The following is a 14,804-nucleotide window of genomic DNA, read 5'->3' on the forward strand; positions in this document are numbered from 1 at the left end:
AGAGATGCCTGCTACCTGACTACATAAGAAAGGTCAATCCTGGGGTAAGCGGCTGAATAGAAAATTATTCAGAAACCAGACTCATAGTTATAATAAGGTGGTAGAATAATGTGATCTGCTCTTGAATACACGTTCACCCAAATACGTTATAAATCATTCATCTTTAAACCCATATATACCACAATCAGGTACACCAGTGGGTACAGTAGTTGTAAATGATGCCTTTAAAGGAGTGATAACCTGTTTTCCTTATTCACATTATCAACATCCCTGTCTCCTCTGTTCCTGTGCTGATTATCTATTTGCTTTTTATTTTACTTGAATGTACATCTGCATATTTTACTTTAATGAGGTTAACAACTATGATTAGAAGCTCTTTTTTTATTTTCCTGAAGCGAAGAACAGATAATGGCAATAGACTAATATCTAGTTTTGTCATCCGTAACACTCAATAAAGTAAAGCTGCAGTAATCATGTTTTTAAGTGATAATAGTATGTGCAGTGAAATACAACATGGTTTAAAGATATTGTGGTGTGAAGAACACAAAACCCTGATCTGAAGCCTCTTATTTCTTTATGCTTATTTTAAAACCAGACTGATGAATTGGTAAGAAATCTGTTCAAGGGTGCGAGGTGGCACTGCAGGCTAATTCTCAAGATTAGCATGGTTTTCACCCTGAAGCCTAGGTTCAAATCCTGCTCAGGTAAAGTGAAACAATCTACTCGTTTCAAACCAATTTGGCTTGAGAGAGGGTCTGGACAGCAGAGTGGTGTTCTTGTAGAGCTCAGGGTGACTGTCACTGAGCCTGTTTGAAGCCAATGTCATTTTCCCACAAGAAATATAGGAATAAAGAACTATGCAGACATTCACAAATGTGACCAAAAGGTTAGAGATCAAGTTTGCTTAGGTATCTGGTCTCCAAGGCAACAGATCTGAGACACATGGAAGTGTTTGGACTGAATGGGTATCTTTGTGGGATGGATGCAAAATGAACCATTGTAGGTGACATTGACCATGGTTTCCTTAATGTGGTCTGACACTTGTTAATATAGATTCTTCTAGAAATCCACTGAAAAAAGTACAGTATAATGTAAACAATGGTACTAAAATACATGTTTAAACTTTTTTTTTTATTAATAAAACCGTAATAAACTTCTTTATATACAAAATTATTTTTAAAAAAAAATAAACATGTTTATATAAAACAAATATAAAAAAGTGAATTCCTTCATCATGTAAACACATTCAGGTATGACAGCTGAACAACAGTGGTTGCATCCTTCAAAGTCTAAGCAAATAAATACATTTTTAACCAGTGGGGTCCTTGTCTGTCTAACAGCAGCAACTTAATTTAAATAAATACTCTTTTTCTACAAATCATTTTAGAATGGTTGGTTGTTGTGAAAAAAAAACACAAGGGTGTAACTGCATATAAATAAATACATAAAAATACATTATGTAGATTTTTTTATCCATACTTTTGTCTATACTATAATAACGTAATTAACACTTTTTTTTTCTAACATGACATTTAAAGGACTAACCTACTATGTATACAACCAGTTTGAGAGGTTCCTAAGTGCGGCAGTGCAAAGTATAATGCAATATATACAGTATATATATATATATATATATATATATATATATATATATATATATATTGCATTATATAATCTGGTCAGTGTAGTTAGCTGAAATTCCAGTCTAGTTTGGAACCCATCGGAATTTATAGCCTCCACAAGGTTTCTTTGTGGTGAATGCATTCCCCTGAGGAAAAGCCAGAGTTTTGATTGTGCAGTGGTCTCTTATCGAGGTTCTAAAGAACATTCCGTCATCCATGTCACTGCCGCTCAGGGTGACTGAGCTACGCGTGGTACAGGTCTGTAGTCCATTGAAGGCGCCATACATATTTATAGTTTCCGTGCTTTGAGTTGAGTTTCCCATTTCATGCTGCAATTTTGGATGCTTAGCGTTGCGTTGTAAAGCTGCATGACATGTATCTGTAATGTCTCTTAACATATCATCCACAGCTTTACTGTCTGGGACGGGCTCGTACAAGTCTTCCAGCCTCTGTCTTTTCATGCCAGTCTTGGGTGGAAAATCTTCGACAGTTGTTTCGTTGGTATTTTTAGATTGCGTGATAAGTTTCTAGAAAGAAAAAGAAAACAAAAAAGACATAAGTACAAAACAAGAGCATTGCAATAATAAACACAACTAGAGAACCAATGTGATGGCAAGAACCGGTACACCGGGATTGCAGTACAACATCACCACCTGCAGTCGGCTCATGTAATTGCAGCTACATTTTACATTCAACACTTGTTTGTAGATTTAGACAAAGCATTGTATACATTTAGCACAACTCAAAAACTAAAAAAGTTGAATCATAATTTGATGATATGGTAAAAGGATTAACGTACCTTACCTACATCCAGCCTACATGCATACAAATATATATTTTTTAGTGTGCAGGTTTGATCTACAAGTGCAACCTTTTAATATCCCAGTCCCAATTTATACATTAACAAAAACTTCTTACATTAAATATAACACTTACATCAAGTACTGAAGCCAAATGCTTGGCTTGGTTCGCAAGTTCCTTCAGTTTGACATTTCTTTCCTGCAATGAAGCAATCTCCTCTTGTTTTCTGTTCAATGTAAGGTGCAGCTGTGATAAAGAAAAAAGTGTCAATACAGATAGACATGCATGCTTAATCGTCAACCGATCCAGCGCGACAGTAACTCTGGGTAACAACACTTGATTACTTTAAGACTAAGCTTACAGGTTTATAGTTTCCGTTAATTTTAAACATTATAATTGCACACTGCTTGATATACGAGTAAACATTGTTTTCCTCTTGTCATGCAGATACCACGCACATACCGCTACGTTGAAAATGAATTGTTAAAAACTGCTGCCTACCTGATTGTTAACCACCAAAGCATCCCCCAGCGCTTTCTGGTTGTGATCTGCCATGTCCATCCAGTATTGCTCAGCCAGTGGTTGCACATTGTCATGGTGAACATGTGTAGGGGACGTGTATGACATGTTCCTGTGGAGGAGATGGTCCTGTGGAGCGGGGATAGGAGAAGTGATACAGGCTTCAAAGTCGGACACATCGCAGCTGGACATCTGCATGTCAATACCGCCAAGGCAGGGCTGCATTAACGCAGGATGATCTGTGGATACATAAAGAGACAAATGAAGCATTGGTTACAGTTTTTATATTTGTATAAGTTGGTTATAAATCAGTAACCTCCCGTGTATTTAAAAAGACGTAATTGAGGTATTTAAGCAATTTATTACAAAGACGGTCCGTATTTAAATATAGCCGAGTAGTATGCATTTAAATTTTAAAGGATGAATGAACACGTACTTACCGGGAATGAAATTATCAACCGCATCCCTGAAGTCTTGAAGATCAAAATCCGAAGTGTCTGGCAGGCGAGCATTCTTTAAAATAAGATACATGTCAATATTATAATAAGCTGTAAACCAAAAGGGCAATCCATTTTCAGTTAATTTCGCTTTTAACTCAACAACAACAACGACAACAACAACGTTTAGTGCATCCAGTGGATCATACCTGTAATTCGAATCCCCATGATGGAAATTGCATGTAACAGGTCCGGACTGCCATGTCTTAAAGTTGTCGGAATGATTTATTTATTTATGTATTATTTATCTGTGTAAGAAAGGTCCTTTGATAGGTCCTGCAGAGCTGCCCTATCCCTTTTGGACGTGAACAAAGTTTTAGTCTACAGCACTAGTTCTAGCTCTATGCAACTTGTGCAAGCAGATATCTGTCTCTGGTTGTCAAAGGATTATATATTTGAGGAAGAAGCGTGTTCAAAGGTGGCACGCGTTGCACAAACTGCCACTCGTCTGTCTTTGCAGATTATACATCGGACCTGCTGTGTTCCTATAGGCTCGCCACACGAGCCAACCACAGCGCCCGACCTGCACATTCCTTCACTCCTTTACAAACAGTGAGATTAACCCCAACACCTCCTTCACACAAAAGAGGCAGACCTTACCTCGCGCAGCATTCCACCACACCCTTCGGATTTTATATTTGGTGTCGGATTGCCTACGTACTTCTCCTTGTGGTGTTTTAACTGCACTAAACAAAGAGTAACCGATGATAGGACGTTATGCTAATGTTATAGTACTTTCACATTAAGAAAAGTGTGCAGCAAAGACCTTGTATTAAAAAAAAAGAAATTACCAAACTAGTTGCTTCGCTGTTAATTAAGTGGCCTTGTGTAGCATGTGATAATAAAATTACAAGTAACTCCAGGTTTCTGTAGACCTCACTCTCTCAGTGAGTAACATACTTCCAAAAACTGTCCCAAGTGTTAACCGACCTTTAATTGCCCATTCCCTGCATGAAATGGGTTAATATGAATTGATCTACTGCAAATTAAAGAATGGGTATTCAGCCGAGGGGATGTTTGTTGATCTTTACTGTCTATACAAACGACACTTTTCAGCTGATAGAAACACCTGCAAAGAGCCACTGATTAGTACTTTAATACTGTACTGAATGTCATTTGCCATGTGTCTGCCCAGTTCTGAATGCTATCTAGATCATTTTGAATGATTTTTGGTGCTGCAACAGTGTTTGCCACTCCTATTATTTTTATGTTGTCGGCAAATTTAACAAGTTTGCTTACTATACCAGAATCTAAATCATTAATGTAAATTGGGAATAGCAGAGGACCTAATACTGATCCCTGTGATACACCACTGGTTACCTCGCTCCATTTTGAGGTTTCTCCTCTAATCAGTACTTTCTGTTTTCTACATGTTTACCACTCCCTAATCCATGTGCATGCATTTCCTTGAATCCCCACTGCATTTAGTTTGAGAATTAATCTTTTATGCTGGAATTTTTGTGTTTGGAAATTTGAAAAAACACCATTTCAAAATTTTAAATGGGAAATTGTTTAAACAACAAAGGCTGCAGCCAAAAAACTGTACAAGTCAGGGTGCCTTTGAAGATATTTAATTAAAATGTAATCCTGCATTCTTAAAGGCTCACATAAATTAAGACGTCATTCAGGAGATTTATGCATTCATATTTGCGTATTGCATACAATTCATCAATTACTCATGTTTGAAAACACTGCCCTTCCCAGGGCGCAGGCTGCCACTGTGCCAACAAGCAGAATGAGAAGCGTGTAGCACCCACTGGTACCCAGGAGAAGGCTGGCTCCATAAGTCCATTCTTCACAACCCCCCCTCCAGCACCATTTACTGCAGGCAGGATTACTGACAACAATCTGATGCACACTTTTTATCTCAATCTGTCAACTGAAGGTGGAACATTTAATGTGCTGCACTGGGCTTTGCAAAACAATAATAAAAAATGACAGAAACTTAGAAACAATAATACAACCAGCACAGGGAACTATTTTGTGTGTCTTATTAATATCTATAATAATGTCATGAGTGAGTGCAACTAACTTCAGGCATTATCAACCCTAAGATTTGATTTCTCAAATGGAAACTCTTATTTTTAAACTATAAATGAATCTGTTGAGCCTATTCCTGGCAGGGTATGCTGCCAAAAAAAAAACTGCTTTTGTTACAGTTAAGGTTTATAATTCCTATGTGCGTTGGGAATAACACGACAAATCAATACAAGCCTATCATATCTCAATGAATTGAATCAATATGAAATGATTACTTTCTAAAACAAATAGTATCCAGTAACTTTATAAAGACACCAGATAATGGGTCAATTTATAAAATTGTCACTACAGTTGTGAAGAGTATACAGTACAAGAGAACACAGGAATCCTAAATAATATTTTGAATACTGTTCTTAGTGAGCAGTTTTATATAATGTTCCATACTCCAACCCTGAACTGGTGCTCCAGTTTTCTTAAATTAATTACAATATATAACAGGTTCTTTCTTTTAAGGGGGTTGTATTAGCTTGGGATATACACAATCAGTTTACTGTTACATATTCTTTGTTCATATCCCTGACCATGGCTAAGGTTAAATGTTTTTGCCTAACATGTATTTAGGCAAGGTGAATATTAGCTATACTGTATTTGAAATGTATGCTGGACACTTTTGAGTCTTGGGAACAGCATTTCCTGTATGTAAATTATTATTTGTTTATTTAGCAGACGCCTTTATCCAAGGCGACTTACAGAGACTAGGGTGTGTGAACTATACATCAGCTGCAGAGTCACTTACAAGTGCATCTCACCCGAAAGACGGAGCACAAGGAGGTTAAGTGACTTGCTCAGGGTCACAAAATGAATCAGTGGCTGAGGTGGGATTTGAACCGGGGAGCTCCTGGTTACAAGCCCGTTTCTTTAACCACTGGACCACACAGCCTCCTGTACTACTTAACTTATCTTATTTAAGTAGTACTATAGGCTAAAAAACAACAACTGACCACAATCTTGTGCACATTTACTGTGTATAAAGAAGGCAGATGTGAAATGATTAAAAACAATCTATTTCTTCTTTTCCCTTCTAAATCTTTAAGAAATACCTTTAAGTGGCATAAGAACAGCCAGACTTTTTTCTGACCCAAACCTTCAGATATTGCATAACCTGCCACCTTAACAGCTCTGCCAGCAGTCCTCCTCAGAAGATTCTGTTTTCTTTGTATATCTAAGCACAGATTTAAAAAAAAAAAAAAAAAATCCAATGTGCTGTTGCTTTTTTGCACCTTTTCAAGATAAAAAGCACAGCACCCGACTTTGTTATATTGCTTAGATGTTCAATTCATTTCACAATGAGGCGATTCAGAATAGCTGCAAACAGCTTTGGTAATGCTATGGTTTTATACTGGTTTCAAATCATTTCATGAAGTATAAATAGGAACCTGGCCTCACTAGAAAAGCGTCGACTCAGGAGCGCAATTTGTCTTTCAATTTACGTTCCTGTGAGCACGCATTCTAGCCGCTACCAACAATGCATCGCGGCTGTTTTTACCATGAAATCTTCGGATGTACTGCAAAATGAAACGAAAATCAGCCATTTTGCCCGCCGAATGTTTTCAAAACGTAGGCCTATATTCCAATTGTTGCATTTATACCTTGATGTTTTCAAAATGTATACACCAATTGTTGCATTTATACCGATTATTGATTTGATTTAGAACGACCAATTTGTTTGCTTTTAAACCAATTACATTGTTACAAAAAATGACTAGCCTATTCTATGTCCTTTAATTTTAATTCCGTACATGGACTTGTACTAGTACTAAAATATACACTGGGTTTTTTCTTTATACATTTACACGAAACCTCGCTTAACATAATTGTAGGAGTGTCAGCACTGTACTTGCATCCAGAGCGCGTCTGCCGATGAAAGTAAAAATACGGGTAACAACAAAACAGTATTCGATTCAACAGAGACAGTCAGTACAGCTTAAAAACAAATAAGCTGAATGAATAAAAATACGAGTAACAACAAAACCGTATGCGGTTCAACAGAGACAGTCAGAAGCTTAAACACATTTAAACGAAGTGCTCAGTGTTTCTGAGTAGTTTGAAATTTGAATATGACGCTAGCTGCTTGCTCTGCGGCGCTCAGCCAAAAGGCAGGGACGGGACGCTGAAAATAATTTTGGGATATGTGGGATCGAGTCATATAGAAGCAAAGATATATTTCAAGGTTTTAAAACGACATATTCCACAATTATTTTCTATTAGCTTGCTATTGTCAATAAAAACAAACGAATAGCAAGCTATGTTACTCCGTATAGATGAGACCTTGAAGAATACCTTGCTAACAAGCTAGTTGGCTATCTGTATTGCTAGATAGCAAATTTGTTCTCATGAAACAGCTTTTTTCAGTTCATTTATTTTAATTATTACAGGGACAGATGACAGATTGTGTAGCATTGCAGGCTATATCCCTGAAAAGTGAATTTGATGACGGGTTTTAATTTTAAATACATTTCTTAATATTTATATTCACTTTTAATTATTTGATTTTTAATATATATTTACATATCACAATTGCATTAGTTAGTATTATGTTGTGTACATAATTATATTGCTGTTAATGCAGAAGATAACTTGTATGTTGGTATTGCTGCTTGGCTGAATCTCCATTAAGAAAAGGAATAATAATTGGAATTACATTTTTAACTCTTTATACGCGGGTTAATTCTGCCTAGTTGCAATGTTTTCACTTTATTATGTATATCTTCTGACTGGTTTATGCTACATATATGTTGGTCAAATGAAAGGCAACAAAATTAACTTTAAAATGGTGTAAGAGACAGGGTTGTACATTGTGAATACATATTTCTAGCGCTAACAAATGATGACGCCCTTCCCTGGCTGTGAATGATGACGCTGAAGTGTGTTCCAATTGAAACACTTTTGCGACCCTACGCCAGTACTTCCCTTCGAAGTGATCACTCCTGGAAGTGATCACTTTGAAGGGAGTAGGGCATAGGGGCGAGGTTTTGGAATGAAACATAGCCCAGGTTGGAATGGGCGTACTGGAACTGAAGTAAAAGCAGTTAGCCACGCCTGTTAATTAATAGACACGTGTGCCAAAACTTCAACCTTTACACAAAATAATCTCAGATAGCCTTTGTAAAACTGTGATTTATGATCAAATATTCACTGTGTTTCCTGGTAAAGGTGACACATGCTGCTGCTTTGATTCCCGTTCACAGTCTAGAAACTAAAATCTTAAACATAAACCCCCACTAACGCCAAAGGGGATTAACAGTCATTTTTTATCAAGATATTGTGTTTATGGAAGTACCACATTTAAACATATGTCATGAACTTAGAACAGTTCTTATCGTTTTACTCACTGGATTTCAAAGCCAGACTATTTTTCAGTAGCAATTTTATTAGAAGCCATGGCACGTCCGAGCCAACTGCTGTAAAATATTGTCCAGCGTTTCCACAGTTCAGCCACAAGTTCCTATAGTAACGCCTTGACTGTTTCCAAAACATTTACAGAACGCACGTGGAGCTATAGGGATTTAAATAACCTTGTTTACAACTGCAGGATTTTCTTTGTTCTGTGTTCATATGAACTCTTACTTTTGCATGTTGCTGTTTCCACCTGCTGCAGTTATTATAATCATACATCATTGGCAAAACAAAGAAAAAAAATACCCTTATTAGAAACAAGAATGCCTATATTTGCAACAGAATGGATGCTTTCGACCACTTCATTTTAGCTATGCGGTTAAAAGTTTAATGTCAGAAGTCCTAAACATCAGTGATCTATACTATTTAAGAAACAGACCATTGTATTGTATTACATATTTTACATGTAGTACAATAGTTTTAAGCTTAGTATAGTACAATACTATAATAGGTAAACATTGCCAATTCTAAATAATATGTTGCCTTGTGGATTCAAGTCTTGCCCAGTAGTAATGTCTTTAATTTAACAGTATACTACATTACGTTGTCTATCAGTTAGATATCTTACCTGCTGAATAGAGTTACTTTCTCTTTGAAGAACTGAGGTACAATCTTCTAAATCTTGCCAGGCGATCGTTGCAAAGGCTGAAAAGGAGAAATCAGAAGTTATACATACACTCGTCAAAACGAGACATTTAGGTCGATACATGTGCTGATAACAAAACTGTACCTTCATGTGAGATACTCGTTGTCTCTTCGATGTATATTGGTATTGGAGCATTGTTCGTGGCAATTTTTGGAAAGTCCTATACAGATATAGATGGGTGTTTAGTAAAGCCACAATGTGATTTGGCAATCCATCATAAAGTTTTAGAAAGTAGGCTATATTATTATTATTATTATTATTATTATTATTATTATTATTATTATTATTATTATTATTATTAAAATATCCAGCAGTACCTGATTATTCCGATCTTTTGAATGTTTTCTGTCTTGACCTCTAGCGAAATCCGCTATCCTGTTGGGGCAAATTTTCCCAAACGCTTTTCTTTCATTTTGCATTTTACTGCAAATAATAGGTTTCAGAATAAAATTATTATTATTATTATTATTATTATTATTATTATTATTATTATTATTATTATTATTATTATTATTTCCCAGTGGTTAATCCTGCACCATTTACCACGAGTTTCTGTCTATCTATTGCTCTTATACTTGAACAATTGTCGTTATTTTTTCTTAACCCAATCAACGTTCTTTAACAAGTCTCCAAGGTAAAAGCGTCCCTGGAGATGTTTCAGCTTGTGGAAAGCAAAGGCTAATCATTTTCACAACTATAGAAGCTGAGTGAGCGCCAGAGGTGGCGCCTCTTGGATGAGACAATCTGTGCAGAGGAGAGGCGCTAAAATTTAAACAGCCACATTGTCCACTGGGGATCACAGGTGACTACGGCAGTTTATTAATGCAAACTGAAGATTATAGAGTGCGCCCTTTTGTCGTTTTATGGCGCGTGGTCAGCTGATTTCATTCTTATAATATTAAACGTTTGCGTTCATTTAATAATACTATAATATATCATTATTAAGGCAACTATTAATTTATTTTTTAAAACAACTTCTGTCAGGTATTAATTGGTTTTGTATGTAGTCTACTGTCATATTATGCTAATTTCTTAATACAAAAAGGAACCGATAACTGAGAGTGACATTAACTGTTATGTTTTTGTTGATTTTTTAAAAAATAAATTTGGTTCATGTTTGTCCAAAAGTGTTACCAACATAAACAATAATACATTGTGTTGCATATGATCTACAGAATAGCGTTATTGAACACGGTAAAACTCGCCTATCATTTATAGTGTTTTTTTTTTTTTTTTTACATGAGAGGGTGATATCAGTTTGAAAAACATATATAAGTTTTATTAATGTATGATAATGTGACACATTTCAAATCGAAAAGTAGACCACAAACAGAAGTTGGTGTAGCCTACTCTATACATCTCGGGTAAGGGTAATGGCATTGCCAGGTTGCCCATTCATGCAAGAAACTGCATTTATAGGAGATGAGAAAGGGAGGGTTATGGGGTCGCAATATAGTCTTGTGATGGTCGTTGTATGATGTGGAAACTTACAAATTCATTCCAAATTATGACCTGGTCTAAAACAATCTTAAGACACTCGGTTACACTAAAAAAAAAAAAAAAAAAAAAAACCTTTACCCTCCAGACTAAAAATCTTTGTGTTGCTTAATGCACCTGTCTATCCTGTGCCATAAACAACTACTGTATTAGCCCTTTAAATCCTGAAGACATAAACGTACACTGACGTACATTTTAATTATTATTTTTTAACCCACAGGGTCAGGCCAGCAGCTCGTTTTCTTACAGACAGTCTCGCCGCCAGTACAATCATACATGAAGTGACCGAAGGGTTTAAATCCGTTGCATGTAACCTTTTTTATTTTTACACGTAGCCTATAGTAATTAATGTATTAATTTAATTATATGTTTTGATTATATTAGAGAAATATACAGATTTAAAATGTTATTCTTGTAAAATGTTTCAACTATGAATTTTTATTTGACAAAACACACTCAGATGCTTTCCTTCACCCACCTCATTCTCTTCCAGTGAAGTATTTTGCTTGATTTTGTTGAGAAAATTCCAGTGGGGAATAATACCAATAAATAGATAAGGCGATGAGTTAGACTGTTGTCTATAAAGTACTGGTAAATTAATTGTTTAGAGTATTGGTCACATAGGAATTGCTCTACAGAGAGTGCACGTGGAGCAGTTATACAGGTTATGGGGAAAGCTTGAAGGAAGGCTTTATACCCTCTGAATTTGCATTTGTATCTGTTTAGTGCCTCATTAGTGTTCTTTGTCATAATTTATTACTGCAGCACACTTTAGTGTTTACCTTTTTTAACAAACTCACCAACATATTTATATCTTTGAGGCTGACTTTGAGCAAGCCTGAGCATGGTGGAATGTCAGTAATGAAGCCAGCATAAAATCACCACTAGATGAACACAAGGGGTATGCTCCCCTGATACTGTGAGTTTGGTAAAGACTTGCCGTGCACCCATGGTCTTTTTTTATACTGGCCTCGATACAGAAATTCCATCGAGGCTTGATCAGAGACAGTCCGAAAGGTAAAATAAGCTGGTGACATCATGCCAACTATCCATGAGTCCAGAAACCGTAATAACTGGTGATCATGGGATAATAAACAAATAAGATAGTTATTTGTATAAGTTTTGTTGGGTCTATTTCATTCAATTTCTTGTTTTCTTAATACTACTACTACTACTACTACTACTACTACTACTACTACTACTACTAATAATAATAATAATAATAATACATACATACATACATATTTTTTCACATTGTAAATAGCCATTTATTAGAGTGCACTTCAAAATGAGTGCATAAATGTGCAAAAGTTTATTACAGTACATCATTACAAATTCAACATATTCACTAGCCTATACATAAATATAAATATTACTATTTACAATTTGTACATTAGCCAAAAGTGTTATACAAGTGACAATATTAATTTCAGTGCTCCTCATTTAGGAGTTCTCTGTTTTCCTTCCCAGTAACAGAAACTAAATGAGCTATGGTATAACTATGGTAATACTTCAGGAATTCTGTACAAGACATACACCATTGCATTCCTGTATAGGGATTGCATAATATACATTGATTTGAAATTAAACAACCAAATAAAACTTAAAATTAAGTCTATACAGAGTGTCTTAGAACAAGACTATTTTAGTAACACATGATTTACAACAGAATTCTGTTAGAATCTGTACTGTAAAATATATAAATTAGAACAAGTCCATGGAACATTGCATAAACAATACACATAGGTGCATTATAAATTATAATTCTGCCAAGGAATGTAATACTTCTCCATTGAGTGATACTAGCAACCTCAAACTTTCTGTACAGTCCTCCACCACACTCTGTGGATATCCACTGAGATCCTGACTGATCGTGTAATGAAGCTCCATCATTTGGTCTGCCAGCCTTATTGAACAGATGGCCAGAAGGGAAGCAGGGTACCTATTAAATGCATAATCTGCCAGACTGAGCTCAGCGATCGTCCTGGCCAGGTTTTTTGTTTGTCCTGACTCTGAGAGTCTTCGTTTGCATAGCTCATCACCACCCTCTAGTCTCTGTTTTGTGAAATGCTCGAGGAAGAAAGCGAGTGTCGGAGCTGTCAGGCTGAAGTTCAACTTGATCAGGATAATGCACTCTAGGTTGCAAAGCTGATCTTTTGTAAAAGCATCACAGCACAGGGCAAGCAACTGCTTTATCCGTGGTGGATACACCTCCACCTAGAAAAACAAACAAATAAAGAAAAAAAACATTGGTCAGTTCCACAATATTAAAAGGGCAGCTAATTAATTAAGAAAATACGTTTATTATATGTTTATTTATTTTATTGTATTGTACAAAATGATGTATTTTTTTGCATCACGTTTTCAGAAAGCTGCAACTGAATGCATACTTACTTGCTTGCACGCGATGAGCAGTGACGTGACGCCTAACAACTGGAAACAATCTGAGGCAACTGGCGTTGTCATGAGAAAACGGTCCATGATGTTGACTGCAAGGCAGAACGACTCAAAGCACAGGTTGAAATGTCTATGGACGGGGATCAGCCAGCTGATTAGCTTGCATCTAGCTTCTGCTGTAACCTAGAAAAATGTACCAGGATAAAAAATATAAAAAAAAAATAAAAGTTCATTTTAGAGAATGGAGTATTGGATAGACCAAATTAACTTGCATTGTTACTGCTGTTAAGACATGTTCTATTTTTCAGAATGTACTTTGTAGCAAAGACTATTACAGCATTTTAGACTACAAATAGATTAAATTACTCTTACTATTAAATTCACTGTCGAAATAATCATAAAAAATGAACGGTAACTGAAATCAATGTACAGTTATAACAACAAAGGTATAGACCAGGCGTAAGTTTAATTCACAATTAACTATATAAATTGCAACTCTATATAAAACAGTTGGTGTTTACCTGCGGCTGAAGAGATAAACAATTGACTGGGTGATACCGCTCTTCGTTGTTCCTTTGGAAGTAGTAACAAGTATCGCCAGATTCTCTGAAATTCTGCCAGTCTATTAGCGGTGTGGACAGGTGGGATTGCCCCAGCATCGGGCTATCACACCCTGCATCTGACGAAGGACTGGGACTAGGAGTCTCAAAATCTTCTTCAATGCCGGAGTCGCTAAGCATAGACTCTATTTTCTGCTTTCTGTGTCTTAGGTGCCTGGCTTTTTTCACGGGAGCCCTCATATTGGCTCTGCTGATGAGTGCTTCGACTCTGTCTTCAGGGGTTACGTCTTCGTTCCCACTAGCATTTCCCTGCCTTTTCCTTTTACTGGGACTGATCTGCTTGGTTGTGCATTCATATAAAGTAAAGACTACCATTGTGCTGTCTTTTCGATGAGGACTGGGACTCGATTGTGCACACTGAATAAATGCACTCACAGAACCTCCTCTGTCCATATGAGTTTATTTACATTTGAAGGCACACTTTATTGGTTGCTGATGGGTGTTTTCTCCTGGATGACGTCAGATGAGTGGGTTTCCCGGTTAAGTCAGCGCGCATTGCCACTCATTTAGATATCTGATTACAGGTCTCGCGGCAGGACCTGCTCCTGCCACGCGCCCTGGAGTTGCCAGAGTTACATGCGGGTGCCTTTATAGTTTTGCATTTTTTCTGTCATTTTTTGCATGGCAACATTATCTGTCCAGTATGCAAGAGTTATGATTGGAGAATAGGCTTATCTGCATCAGTGAACTTTGTTTGTGTTGTTAGAGTGTGCAAATTATGAAGACTGAAAGGATATCCTACCTCCCTAAAACAAGATTATTGAAACCA

The 14,804-nt window shown here is 36.4% G+C and overlaps 2 protein-coding genes across 3 annotated transcripts; both read right to left on the reverse strand.

The window, feature by feature from the left end:
• Positions 1-1,112: 1,112 nt before the first annotated feature.
• On the reverse strand, positions 1,113-10,039 carry LOC131699053 (multicilin-like). 2 transcript variants are annotated; one of them, XM_058994635.1, is made up of 7 exons: positions 9,839-10,039; positions 9,606-9,681; positions 9,444-9,520; positions 3,383-3,455; positions 2,925-3,181; positions 2,559-2,669; positions 1,113-2,149 (listed from the first exon to the last, which is right to left on the reverse strand). In XM_058994635.1, exons 1-7 carry the CDS (start codon positions 9,938-9,940, stop codon positions 1,706-1,708), a joined length of 1,140 nt encoding a protein of 379 aa, XP_058850618.1. In that variant the 5' UTR covers positions 9,941-10,039; the 3' UTR covers positions 1,113-1,705. The 2 variants fall into 2 exon arrangements, with proteins under 2 accessions (XP_058850618.1, XP_058850625.1); XM_058994642.1 differs by lacking the exons at positions 9,444-9,520; positions 9,606-9,681; positions 9,839-10,039 and adding an exon at positions 3,589-4,018.
• A 2,298-nt stretch (positions 10,040-12,337) lies between these two features.
• Positions 12,338-14,413, reverse strand: LOC117420517 (cyclin-O protein B). Its single transcript, XM_034033963.3, has 3 exons — positions 13,937-14,413; positions 13,413-13,598; positions 12,338-13,235 (listed from the first exon to the last, which is right to left on the reverse strand). The coding sequence occupies exons 1-3, from the start codon at positions 14,348-14,350 to the stop codon at positions 12,777-12,779; spliced, it is 1,059 nt and encodes a 352-aa protein (XP_033889854.3). The 5' UTR covers positions 14,351-14,413; the 3' UTR covers positions 12,338-12,776.
• Between the last annotated feature and the right edge of the window lie 391 nt (positions 14,414-14,804).

This window comes from Acipenser ruthenus, chromosome 2, assembly GCF_902713425.1.
Source record: "Acipenser ruthenus chromosome 2, fAciRut3.2 maternal haplotype, whole genome shotgun sequence".
In the NCBI taxonomy this organism is placed as follows: domain Eukaryota; kingdom Metazoa; phylum Chordata; class Actinopteri; order Acipenseriformes; family Acipenseridae; genus Acipenser; species Acipenser ruthenus.